Raw genomic sequence first — 16,399 nt, forward strand, 5'->3', positions numbered from 1 at the left:
GCCTGCTCACAGGAAGCCCTACTGTCACAGAGCCAGCAGAGCCAGCAGTAAATCACACCGCTCAAAGTTGGACTCAACTCTTTATTAGCAAAACCAGGATCTTCACAGATTTTGCAGAGTGACAGGCCTAACGAGCATAGCAGCTCAACCCTGGTAGGTCTTTCTCCATGCATCAGTTGCTGAGACTAAAAGTCCCTGCCTCTGCATAGCTGCCTAAGTCCCCTCCTCTCCAGAGCTTTTTCCAAGTGATTGGAGACTGTGTCTGTGTTCAGCCTGTCATTGCTCCGCTCATTTCAGCTCTCTTCTGGTTCTGGGAGACAGGGCAAGGGGCACTTGTCACAGTAGGAGGTGGAGACACCTCTGACTCTTCCCTAGCCAGACTCATCTCTGCCTCTTGACCTCCCTCCTCTCCTGCTTCAGCTTTTGCCTCTGAGTCTGAACTTCTTTCTGCCACAGTCTCTCCAGCTCATTACGGCCTGTTCACTCTTCAGTTTCTGACACTGTCTCTTCCCAGTCTTCTCCCTCTTTTCCCTCTGGCCACTCATTATTGTCCCACCATCACTCCCTGGGCTCTGAACCTTCTTACCTTAGAGGAGGTTATGGTACATTTTAATAGAGCAAGTCATTGCTGCAATCAAGTTTTGATCTTCCGCTTAACAGTGTGCTGCTCTGTTAGATGTGAAAACAGCTAGGTTCCTGGATTTTTTCTTCCCCTCCCTCCCTAGCCCAAGGGTAGGAATGGGCTCACAGCCTGCATGGGTTTCTGAAATATCTACACAGAGTTCATAGGATCAGATATCTGTGCTGGCACAGCAGCGGGTGCTCAGGCAATGTGTCAGCAACCTCCCCCAACCACAGCAATCTGGTTGAAACCTAAAATGTATTGCTTCATGCTCCACCCGCCCCCCGGCCCCAGCGACTTCCCCCAAGTGTTAAGAAGAGGCAGGGTAGAGCAGCCTTCTTCTTGCCAGCTAACTCCAAAACCTCCTGGTTCTCTCACTCTCCCTGGCCAGATTCTTCTTCCATGGACACATCCAGGCAGGCAGGGCCGGATTTAGGTTTGATGAGGCCCTAAGCCAGGCTTCCTCAACCTCAGCCCTCCAGATGTTTCGAGACTACAATTCCCATCATTCCTGACCACTGGTCCTGCTAGCTAGGGATCATGGGAGTTGTAGGCCAAAAACATCTGGAGGGCCAAGATTAAGGAAGCCTGCTTCAGCTACTGAAGGTAATGGGGCCCTTTATATGTCCAGCTGTCCTTTATCAACAACAAACCAGCGGTATTTTAGGGAGCAGGCTAGCAGGTGGGGCCCATTACTTACATCACAGGAGCCTACACAACACAAAACACTGTTGCTGTATGTAGGTTTTATTTTATTTTTATCTTATATTTTGGAAATGTACATCCAGTTTTGTTTTGTTTTCTGAGTTTTTTGGGGGCCCCCAAGTGAATGGGGCCCTAAGCTATAGCTTGTTTAGCTTATCCGTAAATCTGGTACTGCAGGCAGGCGTCTTTGTGGGTCTAGCACAGCCTTCTCCAGCCTGGTGACCCCCCCCTCTCTCTCTCACACACACACAGCATTGGCCACGCTGGCTGGGACAGATGAGAGTTGTAGTCCAACAATATCTGGAAGGCACCAGGTTGGGGAAGGCAGGGTATGGACTGATCACCAGTGAGCATTATGTATCCTCAGCTATCCAAAATATAGAGAGCCGGTCCCATTTTCACTTGCAGAATATTATTCTCCCAAACAACAGGCAAGCAGCTTCTGATCTAGAAATGGTTTCAGCATAGGTATTATATAAATGAACCTTTTGGTATTTTTAACATCGACTGTCCAGCCTGTCATCAAGCTTACGAAACATCTTTGAAGAATATACTTTTAAAAGCTGTTCTGTGACAGAACCCATCTGATTACCCCTATCAGACAGCTAAACACCCTGCCTAGTTCATGATTCCTGTAGCTCTTGGCAGTGTTGCGGCTGCTACTTCATATTGCCTTAATATCAGGTGCTGTAATGCACAGAGGAGTGTCAGGTTCTCTGCTTATATCCAGTGAGCACAATTGAATATATATATTTAGTTTGAAATTATGGCTATTGTTCTCTCTCCTACTCCCATGTAAAAAGCAATTTAACTCAGAATGTTTCCTTTGTGATACTCATAAATCTTAAATATGGAGTACTTTTGCTGAATCACTGTAACATTCATTGTCTAAATATGAACACAGCTTGCTTAACTTCCATTTTCAGTGGGATGTCAGCAGCCTGTGTGCAGGACTGCCGCTGTGGCCTTTACCATTTTGAGCTAAAAATCTGTGAATATTCATCTGTGGAAATTTCAAGGAATCAGCAGATGCAGTTGTTGAGCGAGTTCCCAGCACTCCCCAGGCTTCCTTGCAGAGGATAATGTTTGGTTTCCAGGCAGAGCGCTGTGCCTTCCTATTAATATTGGTGCATTTATTGATTGAACTGACTCAAGCTTCAAATCTACAGGGAAAACAATAACCACAAGTAATGTTCTCAATCAATCAAACCTTCATGTATGTAGTAGTTAGCTTTTTCCATTTCTACTATAATAACTGGGTCTGAGTTGGTATGAATAGATAGGAAAACGAGCGAGCTTCTGTGTATTTATAAATGGGGATGGGGGACTGAATTCAAATGTTACTGAACCACACTGAAGAGCAAAATGTACAAAATTTAATTCAGCACAGAATTAATAGGTTGAAAATCGTGAGAGCTGTAAAACATGGTTCAAATTTGCACCACTACCTAGGCAAAATGGAGGAAGGGAAGAAAGAGAGGAAACAAGAAGACAGAAGTTGAGTCAATGAAAACAAGCAAGCCTTCATTGGAACTACAAAGAGCAGCACATTAATAAATAATGGTACTAGAAAATCTTTACAATTCTATATTTGTATAATTTTGTTTCTTTATGAAAAAAAAAATATCCCACCTCTGCTGCCCAAATATGACACTCAAATGACTTACAACAGGTATCTGAAGAAGTGTGTATGTACACAAAAGCTTATACCAGAACAAACTTAGTTGGTCTATAAGGAGCTACTAACTGGACAATTTATTATTATTATTTTATTTTTATTTCAACCATAACAATATGCTAAAATAATTGAACAAAATGAACTAACGGCTCAAATCTTCCATTCTTGGGCAAGGTGATTGAGCGGGTGGTTGCTGAACCGGTGGGTGGTTGCTCATACCTGGAGGATGCGGACCATTTGGATCCCTTCTAATCGGGATTCGGGCCTCACCATGGGACTGAAACTGCCTTGTTGCGCTGGTTGATGATCTTCGGTGGGCTAGGGACAAAGATGAAAGCTGTTTCCTAGTTCTGCTGGATCTCTCAGCAGCTTTTGATACCATCGACCATGACATCCTTCTGGACTGTCTAGAGGGGCTGAGGACACTGTTATATAGTGGTTCTGCTCCTTTCTCCTGGGCCGTGTTCAGAAAGTGATAAGTGTTCAGACTCCTGGGCTCTCACTTGTGGGGTGCCTCAGGGTTCTGTCCTCTCCCTGAGCCATTGGGGTGGCTAATGCTGCAGAAGACAGAATCAGAATTCAAAATGACCTTAACAGATTGGAGAACTGGGCTCAGGCTAACAAAATGCATTTCTGAAGGGACCAATGTCAGGTTCTGCGCCAATGTAAAATGGGGGACACCTGGCTTACTAGCAGTACATGTGAAAAGGATCTAGGGGTCTTGGTGGACCACAAGCTTAACATGAGTCAACAGCAGGGGTAGGCAACCTAAGGCCCATGGGCCACAAGCGGCCCACGGGGGTCATTTAACTGGCCCACAAGCCACCCCCAAACCTCCCTCTTGGCGAGGTCCCACATGTATGCTAAACCGGCGCAGCGCAGCACAGGGACTTGCTTCTGCAGTGCCAGAAATCGTGTCTGCGCAGACGCAGTTGCCAGAAATCGGGGGCATGCATGCGCATGATCCGGCCCACGGAGGGATCTCCGCTGAAGTGAATTGGCCCAGGCGAGGTAAACCTTGCCAACCCCTGGTCAACAGTGTGATGCAGCAGCAAAAAAAGCCAATGCTGTTCTAGGCTGCATCAACAGAAGTCTAGTGTCCAGATCAAGGGAAGTCACAGTCCCACTCTCTTCTGCCTGGGTCAGACCACATCTGGAACACTGTGTCCAAATCTGGGCACCACAATTTAAGGGGGATGTTGACAGGTTGGAAAGTGTAAATAGGGCAACCAAGATGATCAAAGGCAGACCTTTGGAAACTAAGCCTTATGAGGAGCCCTTGAAGGAGCTGGGTATGTTTAGCCCAGAAAAGAGGAGACTTGGAGAAGATATGATGGTCATCTTCAGATATCTTAAGGGCTCTCACATGGGGGAGGGAGCATGCTTGTTTTCTCCTGCTCTGGAAGGTAGGATTCGAACCAATGGCTTCAAGTTGCAAGGAGATTCTGACTAAACGTTTGGAAAAAACTTTCTGACTCTAAGAGTTATTCAGCAGTGGAACAGATTCCCATGAGAGGGGGTGGACTCTCCTTCCTTGGAGGTTTTTAAGCAGAGGTTGGATGGTCACTTTAGCTCAGATTCCTGCATTGCAGAGGGTTTGACTAGATGACCCTTGGGGTCCCTTCCAACTCGAAGATTCAATGTTTCTGTGCCCAGCATGGGAGGTAAAATACCATGTGCAGAGAAGCGTGTAACTGAAGCTTAGAATGATGGAAACTCTGTATGTGTTTTGTGAATTAAGGCAGAGAGAAAAATGTGGTGCATGGGTCAAAGCATGGATTCCCAGAATATATATGCATGCACACAAATGATGACTTTATTTATTTTAGGGAGCACAACTTCCATTGTGATGGTCACAACCTGGTTGCAGAAGTGGTTGCATGAATCTCTGTGATTTTGCAAGAGATGCTAAGACCATGGCTTTCTTCTGTGGAGCCATCTGTCACAGGGTGAGGAAGGCAGAGTAATAACAAATAGAGAGGGAGTATCAAATCATCCAGAATGTGGCACATACCTATCAAACATCTTCCATTATGAGGAGCATTTCCCATTGTTTTCATTTTCAAAAAGTTATCCTGCCTTCCCTCACTGGGCACGGGAAGTTCTCTCATTTATGCAGAGCTCTGAGTGTATTTTGCAGGGTTCCTCGTGAGGGATGGACGCGGGTCCCGATTCTGCCCTGCACGGCTGGCCTGCGGGGCCTTGAGGAGGACAGGAAAGCAGCGTCCTGCCTGCATCTGCGCCTTCGGTCCAGGCGGAGCGAGGGCTGGCTCGGCCTCCCGCCGCCAGGCGCTTCTCTTGCCCCCCCCCCCGGGACCTCGGGGCCGCTGCTTCCCCTCCTCGCTCGCTCGCCCGCCCGCCGCCTCCACGGAGCCCGGAGACCAGCCGGGCGGCCCCCGGAGGACGCCGCCGCCGCCGCCGCCGCCGCCAGGAAGGCGGGGCGGGGCGGGGGGGGGGCGGCGCCGGGAGGAGAGGCGCCCGAAGGATCCCGCCGCGGCAGCCAGTCAGGGAAGGCGTCTTGGGCGCGGCCCCGCCCCTTCTCCCTGGGAGGCGGCGATGGCGCTGCGGCCGCCGAGAGACTGGCTTTGTCCCCGAAGGGGGCGGGACGCTGGGAGGGCAGGCGCGCGAGGGGAGGGGGAGCGGGAGGAGACGCGCCGCCGCCGCCGCCGCTGCTGCTGCTGGGGCTGCCGCTTGGCGGGGCGACGGGCGAGGAGGCGGCGGAGGCGGAGCCCGTGCGCGGCGGGGCGGGGCGCGCGCGAGGAGCCAGGGTCGCGGGGCCTGCTCGCCGCCAGTCGCGCGTCCGCCAGAGCCAGCGCCGCCGCCGCCGCCACCGCCACCGGGGGGGGGGGGGGCGGATCGGGCCGCACAACCGCCGGCCTGAGGCGCCTCCGCTCGCCGCGCGCCGGCCATGGAGGAGGCGTCGCGGCTCCTGGCGGGTCTGCAGCCCCCTCCGGGAGGCGCCGGAGAGCCCCCTCCGCACCGGCTGCCCGCCCCGCCGGGCCCGCCCCCGCCGCAGGCGCCCCCGGGGCTCCAGGACACGGGGGACATTTTGCAGCAGATCATGGCCATCACCGACCAGAGCCTGGACGAGGCGCAGGCCAGGTGAGGGGGGGGCGCCGCCGCCTTGGCCCGAGGGAAGGGCTGCCGGGCTTGGGACGGGCGCCGGGGGGGGGCGGGAGATGGGGCGGGCCCAGGCCGGGCGGGGGGAGCGAGACGGAAACTTTGCCTTTGCGCGAGGGTCCCCCCCCCCGAGATCCAGCGGGGAATCCATAGACAAAAGGGCTGGGAAGCCCCCCCTCCCGGGGGGGGGAGGTTATGGCAGGAGCACCTGAGCTCCGAGGAAAGCAGGAGAGGCACCGCGGCCCCGAAGCCCCCAAACTCCTCGGGCAGTTTGTGTCTCCGCTTCTGAAGCGCGAGCCTGTTCCGTTCATGCTCTGCATCTGTAGGTGCACACCTGAAAATGTCAGGTGTGAAGCTTGATGCAGTGATCTCTGTAGAGTCTTGGGCTGCTGACTAGCCTGGTCTGGTGACAGATGGCCTTTCCCTTGGGATCTGGTCAAGGATCCCATAATCTGTAATGGTCTCCCATGGTAGGTCGATCACCAGGTGACCTAAGAGTCCCAGTGCCCCGAACAATGTGTAAATTAGTTTCCCAGGCAAGATGGGAACTAAATGGGACTTGGTAAAATGGTATAAGAAAGAGAGAATAATTCTTTGTCGGGGAAGAGTGTAGTCTAGTTAGGGAGGAGTCAGACCCCAAGTTACAGAGGATTGGTGCTATTTCTCCATTGCTCACTAAGGCAGAAGCAATTCCAGCATAATAGATTGCGGTGGGGGAGATAGTTTTGCTATTTAAACGGTACCATGGTCAGTACCTGCAGTGGGCAGGCCATGAGGCATCACAGCAAAGGATAATAGTGAACTTGCAGCAAGTCTGGGCAGGTCTGCAAGGAACAGGGACTCTGTGTAAGTGCAAACAAGCCTATGGTATGTTCAAGAAGGAAAAGATTGATAGCTTTGGTATCTTTGGATCAGATCCTTATATTGTGCTTCTTACTTGTGATATCCGCTAATGAAAAATCTGGTCAGGGATTTGATGCAGCCTACTGGTTGCATTTATTTTGTTGTTCTTTTTGCCTTTGTTGAGTGAGGAACCAAAATAAGATCTGTGGCCCCACATTTGTGAAGAATTTGTGGCCAGACAGCTATTAATTGGCAACTTGTTGAAGAGTCATCCCAGGAGAATGGTTTTTACTTAGTTAATGCCTGTGGTGCATTGACATTGAGGAACATACTGTATTTGCATCCATTTTACAGATTACCTGCATTTTTTTGCAAATGGCTGGCAGTATAAGGTAGGGAGAATAGTGACTGACTTCTTTTTATACCTATGTTTATTTCAATAGGTTACTTTGATTTCTGCATCGGTCATGTAGGTCATGTGCTGGGGTGCTGCACAGGACCATGAAGTTGCGTGGTCTTTGCCTTAAGAGTTTGCAGAAAATTATTTTGCAGTTCCATTGATTTAAGTGAAATTTCTGTGTAATAATGAGTTTAAAAACATAAATTATAATTTTTCTGCTTAGTAAAGACACACAAATAGACTGGTCTGAAAGAGGAGAGGGAGGAACCCTTGCATCTTTTTGGACTCCTGCTTAGTTCCTCTGTGCAGTGTTTGATCTGTAACCCCAAGCAAAATTGTGGCCCATAAACACAAACATTGCTCCACTCTGCTAAGACCCACTTCATGCAGCCAACTTGGTGCATTGAGAATGTGAATTGGGTAGAACTATACAGCGGCCTTGCAAATAAGTTTACAAAAGTTACTCGGCTCAAAACATGTTTACTAACTTCCTTGTCTGCACTTGCCTATGTGAGTCCTTTGTGGCCAAATGGCAACAAGAAACAACTTCTCATCCTGGTAGCCTGGAGTTGATTCTTAACTTGCTGTAGGTGACTGGGCAAGTGGCTACTTATAAGTGCTGTAAAGTGGCATCTGCTGACTATCAACTATTTGTCCATCCTGGATTGAGTTGTGGCATTGTAAATGTGGGTTGAGTTGTAAGCTGAAGCAACCATGTACAATTCATTCAGTGCATATAAAAGTCAGCAATCCACTTTTGTCTGTCAGAATTGGTCTTCTCTGTGGTGGCAATTCATATAAATTGTCCCGCAGCTTCAAAATAACATTTTTGCCCCATCATGTGTTTCCTTGCAATTTGATACAAATACCAAATTCCTGTTTGCTCACCACAGAAAATGCTGTGCTCCTTCATACTGTACATTGGGGGCTAAAATAAGCATATTGCTAAGTTATACATAACTTTTTTACTTTGAAACAGCAAGTCACAATTCCTTCAGGTGGCCCATATTTGTTGGACAGTTTTAGCAATGTACATTCAATAGGACAAACTCATAATATAGTTTTATCTTGCATTAGTTTTGTTGACAGAGAAATTAAAAGAAATCAGGGAGCAGGACTGCAAGCTCCTATTTATATAGGTGTGCACCTGCCCTCCACTCCTGGCTGTTCCAGGATGAATCTCTTTACCCAAGAGTTGGTTTGTAAGTGCTGTAGCTACTTCCTTGGTAGCCTTTGGTGAGTCAGATTAATCTTCTAACAAGACTAAACTGAACATCTCCCTTGCGGGGGGGAAAGTGAACTTGTTCCTTAGTTATTCCTAGAGAACTACCTAAACCTATCTGCTCACGGGAACATCACCCTTAAAGTCACTGGCTACAAGCCAGCACAGAATTAGTTGCCCTTAAACTATCTGAGATTGATGAGCTTAAGGCTGAATCCCTAAGAACACTTACTAGGATGTGAGCGCAATGGAAGAGGGCAACACACTTTGGAATAAACACACACAGGACTGAGCTTAAAGGTAAAGGGACCCCTGACCATTAGGTCCAGTCGTGGCTGACTCTGGGGTTGCGGCGCTCATCTTGCTTTATTGGCCAAGGGAGCCGGCGTACGGCTTCCAGGTCATGTGGCCAGCATGACTAAGCCGCTTCTGGCGAACCAGAGCAGCGCAAGGAAACGCCGTTTACCTTCCCGGCGGAGCGGTACCTATTTATTTACTTTCACTTTGATGTGCTTTCGAACTGCTAGGTTGGCAGGAGCTGTAAGTGTGTCTAATTCTGTGTTGAATTGAGGCATTAATGGCTAACAGAGATATGAGGTACATATAAAAATCTCAACGGCTGCCCCATAGAAGAGGGAGCCAGCTTGTTTTCTCCTCTGGAGGGTAGGACCTGAACCAATGGCTTCAAGTTACAAGAAAGGAGATTCCAACTAAACTTTAGGAAGAACTTTCTGACAGTAAGAGCTGCTGGACAGTGGAAGGGACTCCCTCGGGAGGTGATGGATACTCCTTCCTTGGAAGTTTTTAAGCAGAGGTTGGATGGCCATCTGTCAGGGATGCTTTAGTTGAGATTCTTGCATTGTGGACTAGATGGCCCTTAGGGATCCCTTCCAGTTCTATGGTTCTAAGCATTTATGCCACTGAATTTTCAACAGAATGCCATAATGGTCTAAACAAAATAAAAGAAAAAAAATTCCTTCCAGTAGCACCTTAAAGACCAACTAAGTTAGTTCTAGGTATGAGCTTTCGTGTGCAGCAACCGCCTTCTCAACCCGGCCCACGGACGGTCCAGGAATCAGCGTGTTTTTACATGAGTAGAATGTGTCCTTTTATTTAAAATGCCTCTCTGGGTTATTTGTGGGGCATAGGAATTCGTTCATTCCCTCCTAAAAAAATATAGTCCGGCCCACCACATGGTCTGAGGGATGGTGGACCGGCCCACGGCTGAAAACGGTTGCTGACCCCTCCTGTAAATAGTAATATAGGGCTGGATTACTGCATTACTGCTGGGAGACAAAAGGTGCTAACTATGCTGAATTTTTGAGCATTTATTTTATAAACAGTCTAAAAAGTAAGGTTATGAAGTAGTCATAGCAATCTGTAACACAGTTTTTCAGAGGCAATATTCTGTGCCTCCACCACTTTGATAGGTGCAGATGTAGAAAACAAAAACATCTCGACCTGAATAAGAGGGTGCGTTTATGGCAGAATTCTGTGTGAAAAAGTATCTTAGAACCTATTGTCTTTACTCATGCCATTGTTATGAACACAAGAAAACCAAGGTGATTCTGTTTAATGAGATGCTGGCTTGAGAAATGCATCCTTTTTAGGAGCGCAGTGGCCTCTCTTGTGTTTTTCTCATGGGACTAAAATTAATTATGGGAGGTAACAAGCTTGATATAGGAAGAGCACAGCAAAAGGAATTAGCATCATTCCAGTTACTCACTTTGCCCTGATGCTGCATGTGATTTGGTAGTAATTCTTCTGCATTGATAATAAAATAGAACACATTGATTATTTAAGCACAGGTGCCAAAATTCCAATTTGAGAGTTTGCTGCAAGAAACATCAGTGCATATGAAGCAAAATATTTGCTCTGTGCAGTGTGCAGCTCCATCATGAATTGAATTCTGTGGAAGGGTGTTGCTTGAACCCAAGAATAAATTCCCATCCTGTTGATGTGGTGGAATCATCCAATGATAAAGGTAAAGGTAAAGGTACCCCTGCCCGTACGGGCCAGTCTTGACAGACTCCGGGGTTGTGCGCCCATCTCACTTAAGAGGCCAGGGGCCAGCGCTGTCCGGAGACACTTCCGGGTCACGTGGCCAGCGTGACATCGCTGCTCTGGCGAGCCAGAGCCGCACACGGAAACGCCGTTTACCTTCCCGCTGGTAAGCGGTCCCTATTTATCTACTTGCACCCGGAGGTGCTTTCGAACTGCTAGGTTGGCAGGCGCTGGGACCGAGCAGCGGGAGCGCACCCCGCCGCAGGGATTCGAACCGCCGACCTTTCGATCGGCAAGCCCTAGGCGCTGAGGCTTTAACCCACAGCGCCACCTGCGTCCCGTCATCCAATGATAGGAGGACCCATAAACAAAAATGCATACATTCAACTGTGGACCCAGGCTGGGTTAGGATGCCTAGGTGTATATATGTGTGTACATCTCTGTGTGTAATTTGTTCTTTTGGTGTAACCCTCTGCCATGCTTACTCAGAAGTAAGCTATTGAACTTAGTATGCCTTATGGCCTAATAAGTGGCCTTAGGACTGAAGCCTTTATGCATTTGCAGCAGTAGCTCTGGGGTAGTGCCAGTGTACAGCAGATACATTTGAGGTATAAGTATTGGGTTATGTTAATATTTCCGTTCATGTAGAAACATGAAAAGAGAACCTCTAAGGTACACTAAATTTTAATTTATTCATTTTGACAGCTTAGAATCTTCATCTGTGGCACCGTAAAACAAAGTAGCACTCTGTATATTTGCTCTCTAAAACGATTTCCCAGTTTACGTTCTAAATTATCCGTGGATACATATTTAGATGTTCTCTCCTCCTTCGTGCAGGGGTGTGTTCCCTCTTTTTCTCCTCATTTCATTCATGTGCCAGTTTCCACATTCCTTTGATTTGCTGTGCATGGTGAAATGCAGAAAGGATTAACTGCAAGGTGCAGCACCATGAGTTGTAGTGTACACTTGTGCAGCAATACACCAGGATGCTCAACTAGTGCAGTAACTTGAAAAGCTACATGAGCAGGTGCATGCGGACAGGTACCTGTCCTCAAGGATTGCTTTTAAAGATTTTTACAGGCATATACTGACATTTATTCATAGTTGTGCAAGGAAAACTTCAGCCTGGCTGGTCAAAGGAGAGCCATGTACTGGCCTGAAGTTTGCAATGCTGGGCGTAAAGGTACCTATGGAACAAAATCCAAGCACTCCATGTAATGTGGGCTGACTACACTACTACAAGTCTCAGTGTTACTAGAATGCTCCAGTGCTGCTACATCTCATAACAGTTTGTTACTGTTCCCTATGAAGTATTGTGAGTACAGTGGTATCTCGGGTTAAGTACTTAATTCATTCCTGAGGTCCATTCTTAACCTGAAACTGTTCTCAACCTGAAGACCACTTTAGCTAATGGGGCCTCCTGCTGCTGCCACGCTGCCGGAACACGATTTCTGTTCTTATCCTAAAGCAAAGTTCTTAACCTGAAGCACTAATTCTGGGTTAGCAGAGTCTGTAACCTGAAGCGTATGTAACCTGAGGTGCCACTGTATTAGCAATAAGAAATTCAGCACTTAAAACAAAGCCAGAAATCTACTGTTATTGGTTCTTGCACTTCCTGGTCAGTAGGAACTCTCCTGCTTGGGGGGGGGGGCATCTTTATGTTCCACTTGGCAGCCTTATTGCCTCTTTGACAGCAGTCAAGGCCAGTCTTATTAATCTGAGTCTTGGAGCGAACCTTGCTTGGTAGCAGTCTGAGCCCTCTGCTTGTATTCAGAATGTTACTGCTTGTGTTGCCCTTGGAGACCTGCACTCTGCCAGAGGAAGTAAAGTTATGTTGTGTACTTGGATCTTTACATTTGACTTTTTGTGCAATCACAAACTACTACCTTTCGTGTTCAGCAGGGTGCCACCTCTTCGAGGAACAGAATCTCAATAGAAGCAGGCAATTTGTGCCATGTTTTGTTAAGTCTGTTAGGTTAGACTGGGCTGGGTGACTGCTGTGAGCTGTGGAATGTTGAATGAATTTACTCTAATGTAAGATTCTTTCTTTTTCTTGTTTAAAGAGTCTGCCTTCCAGGGTGGCAGATACCTAAGTATTCTGGTGTATAATATTTTTAAAACATCATTAAATTTCAAAAGTCCCTATACACAAAAATCAAGTATGGATTTGACATTAAACTAAAGCTGAGGTGGCTGTTTGAACCCCCCCCCCGTTGTAACGTGCATTTGTTTAAAATGTTTAAAATCTGTTGATTAAGAAGCCTAACTTACTCAACCGTTTAAAGAAAAAAGTAGGACAGGTTTCAGAAGAAGGGCAGATAAAACCACAATAAAAATAAAGCAATAAACTCTAAAAGCAGTAGATAAAAAGACCAGCATAAAATCAATAATCAGGGGTACAGTTTCACATTTGAAAGACCTGTGAAAATAAAAAGATATTCAGTGCAGAAATTATATCAAGGTAGGTGTCAGTCAAACCTCCCTGGGTGAGGTGGTCCCTGCTTGCAAGTGCTGCAGAAGGGTCCCAAAATATCAGTCATTGTACTGTATCAGCAGACTTGGCTGGAGATACAGTGGTGCCCCGTAAGACGAATGCCTCGCAAGACGGAAAACCCGCTAGACGAAGAGCCTCACGGAACGGATTAATTTCATCTTGCGAGGCACCACTGTACAGTGGTACCTCGGGTTACAGACGCTTCAGGTTACAGACTCTGCTAACCCAGAAATAAGAACTTTGCTTCAGGATGAGAACAGAAATCGTGTGGCGGCAGCGCAGCGGCAGCGGGAGGCCCCATTAGCTAAAGTGGTACCTCAGGTTAAGAACAATTTCAGGTTCAGAACAGACCTCCAGAACGAATTAAGTTCTTAACCTGAGGTACCACTGTAGATGATTCTTCTGTAGTCCTAAACCATGAAGGCCTTAAAAGCTAAGAACTGGCACCATGGATTGTGCCTGGAACTGAGTTGGAAGCCAATGCAGCTGTTTAATCACTAAGGAGAGATGTTCTGCCGCCTAATTCCAGTTGACAGTCTTGCAGCTGTGTTTTGAATTAACTGTAGTTTGCAGACGGTCTTCGAAAGTAGCCCTGCATGCAGTGCATTTAGAAATTTTGCAACAGGAGTAAGTGGGCTGGCTTCCTGTAGAGTCTTTCAGCTATGGAAATTGTAGAACTATGGGATTAATGTAGAAGTCCTGGAAGAGTATTGTCCCAAGAATGAGTAATGAACTTTGGCTACCATTGAGTATTTAAGCAAGTTCTGGAGAGTTTAATTTATGAGCTCAATATTATTCATTGACGGATCTCTATACTGAGTTTGAACTTTATGAAATCTGATAGCGATGGTTTATTTGTATTTGTCATTGCTTGCTAAGGCAACATTTAATGTAATAATTTTATTTAGCCAAATGATTTTGGGGATGGACCATGTAGCATGAAGGCCCACTGTTTCTCCTTTGTATTTTCAAAGTGAAATTCTATACATGTCTGCTCAGAAGAAGCCCCCATTGAGTTCAGTTGGACTTGCTTCCAGATAAGTGTGTATAAGATTGCAGCCTCAGTTGCTCTAACTGTTGTGTCTCTTCTTCCAAGAGTCTTGGGGCCAATTTATATATTCAGAGTGTTGGTGGAGGGGTGCCTGCTTAAATGCCTCCACTTTCCCCATCTTCTGTACATATAGAAATAAATCCTAGAGAAAGCTTTGCTGAATCCATCCTCCTGGCATGCTAGATTTGTTTGTATAGGAAGCTCTTGGGAGGGGAACATGAAAAACACAAATTTCAGCCTGAAGTAGTGCTGCCCATGAAAAGTATCAGCATATGATTCTGTTAAATATATCAATACTGGGGGTACAACTGGACTCCACCACTTCAAACTTTCTATGTAAGAAGCTCCCTGCAAATGGGGAACTACTAGACCAAGGAGAGGAATTCTACGCTAAAACATTCTCACTGCTGTGCTAGTTTCCCATACAGAGAACATACTCTACATGAGAACCTTCAGAAATATCACTCCCTTGCTCTTCTGCAGTCTCATGTGGTGCACTCTGAAATTCTTACCCTGCATAAAAGAGAGGCTGGCTTTCAATTCCATTGATTTTGGTGCATTGTCACTGATCTGCTGTGACTGCTCCAACTTGGGAATTTTTTTAATGAGATGCGCAAGGCTGCACTTAGAGCTACAACCTGACATATCCTGAAGGTTGTGGTGCCAGTTAAATATTAATCCTCACACTCCACCCCATGACGACCCGCTTCCTGGTTTGAAAATGTATGATGTATTCTAAGTGCAAGGAGATTTGGAGCAGAACAGCTAGACTGGGACATGGCTTATTCAGTATGAATGGTACCCACCTGAAGTGGTGCTTAAAACAAAAGGGCTGCCAGGCAGCAGACTACAGCTGATTGTATTTGCACGTGATATGTAGTTCTGGCCTTAATAGAAATGCAATATAAAAACAAGGTGGTGTATTGCCCTTTGGTGCATTATTATATTCATGGAATATGGTGAAGCCCAATGTTTTAATGTAGTAGTAGTAGTAGTAGTAGTAGTAATAATAATAATAATAATAATAATAATAATAATAATAATAATAATAATAATTAATTAATTAATAAATATTTTCCTTGTCCATCTGGCTGTCCATCAATTAGGTTAGGCAATTTAATTATCATAGATAATATTTGCTACCTGTCCTTCACAAAAAGTCCCAGAGTGTTGTGCAATAAGAATACAAACGTACCGGTATCTAAAACCAAAAAGCATGAAATACCAAGCAAAAGTAAAGAATGCAACATCAGATAACAGGAGAGAAACCTCACATTCCATCCACGAGAGCCTGGAGATTAAGTTAGATTCTTAGCAGAAATAGCTATAGTGGTACCTCGGGTTACATACACTTCAGGTTACATACGCTTCAGGTTACAGACTCCGCTAACCCGGAAATAGTACCTTAGGTTAAGATCTTTGCTTCAGGATGAGAACAGAAATCATACTGTGGCAGCAGCGGGAGGCCCCATTAGCTAAAGTGGTGCTTCCGGTTAAGAACAGTTTCAGGTTAAGAACATACCTCTGGAACGAATTAAGTACTTCACCCGAGGTACCACTGTACAGTCTGTGGACAAGACAGTATGATGAAGGTGACCCTAAATGCCCTGGATTCTCGGGGGCTGGATATTACTGACAGCGAAGCAGCGTAAGAGCCACAGCCACATGTGCCTCTGAGTGCTGGTGGTATTCCAAATCTAAAATTGTGATGGCAGTATAATCCACTATGAATCTGATTTTATTATTATGAGCTACTTTGAGAATACGCATGATTGAAAAGTAGTCCACAAATATTGTATAGCAAAATAAAAATTGCCCTGTTTGTTCTGCAGCATTATATTTTAAAGCATTCTCTGCTGGCTTACTCTTGGAGATAAGACATTTAGCAGTGGGCTGTTGGTTTGACCTGAAATTTGTGTACCCAATAATCCAGTGATTTTCAAACTGTTTTCTGGGCAACCTTGAGATTTCTTTTCCAGAATCTTATCTGGGGTTCCTCAATGAAATGTTCAGTAACAGAAAAGACAGGTTGCCCATCGCTAATGTTTCCCTGTAATTAAGGGTTGGTTCCAGAGCATTCACTTGCTCTGGAGGTGACCATGCTGGTGACCATGAGGCCCCATGGACTTTGCCAGTATCTCAGAAGCAATGTCTGCCCTAGGAAATGTCCCAGAATCTTCTGCAAGTGTAGTGGTTAGGCAGACCATGGCAGAAACGTGGAGTTCTTTGACAGACAAGCTGTTTCTTGAAAGTTTGAAAA

At 46.3% G+C, this 16,399-nt stretch overlaps 1 protein-coding gene and 1 long non-coding RNA gene across 5 annotated transcripts in view; one reads left to right on the forward strand and one right to left on the reverse strand.

Annotated features, from left to right (window-relative positions):
* Nucleotides 1-2,903: 2,903 nt before the first annotated feature.
* On the reverse strand, nt 2,904-5,406 carry LOC307211341. Its single transcript, XR_013836383.1, has 2 exons — nt 5,020-5,406; nt 2,904-3,562 (listed from the first exon to the last, which is right to left on the reverse strand). It is a non-coding gene; the product is annotated as an uncharacterized lncRNA (long non-coding RNA).
* A 462-nt stretch (nt 5,407-5,868) lies between these two features.
* PBX4 (PBX homeobox 4) overlaps nt 5,869-16,399 on the forward strand; it is a 55,039-nt gene continuing 44,508 nt past the window's right edge. Inside the window, exon 1 of one of the 4 annotated variants that reach the window (XR_013836377.1) lies at nt 5,869-6,107. Coding sequence is in view for 2 of the 4 variants with exons in the window: in XM_079967846.1 (XP_079823972.1) it covers nt 5,914-6,107 (194 nt within the window). In the remaining 2 variants the exon portion in view is untranslated. The remainder of the gene's footprint in view (nt 6,108-16,399) is intronic. The other 3 variants (XM_079967846.1, XR_013836378.1, XM_079967845.1) reach the window with 3 other exon arrangements.

The sequence above is a fragment of the Podarcis cretensis genome, assembly GCF_951804945.1.
Source record: "Podarcis cretensis genome assembly, chromosome: 2".
NCBI lineage: Eukaryota > Metazoa > Chordata > Lepidosauria > Squamata > Lacertidae > Podarcis > Podarcis cretensis.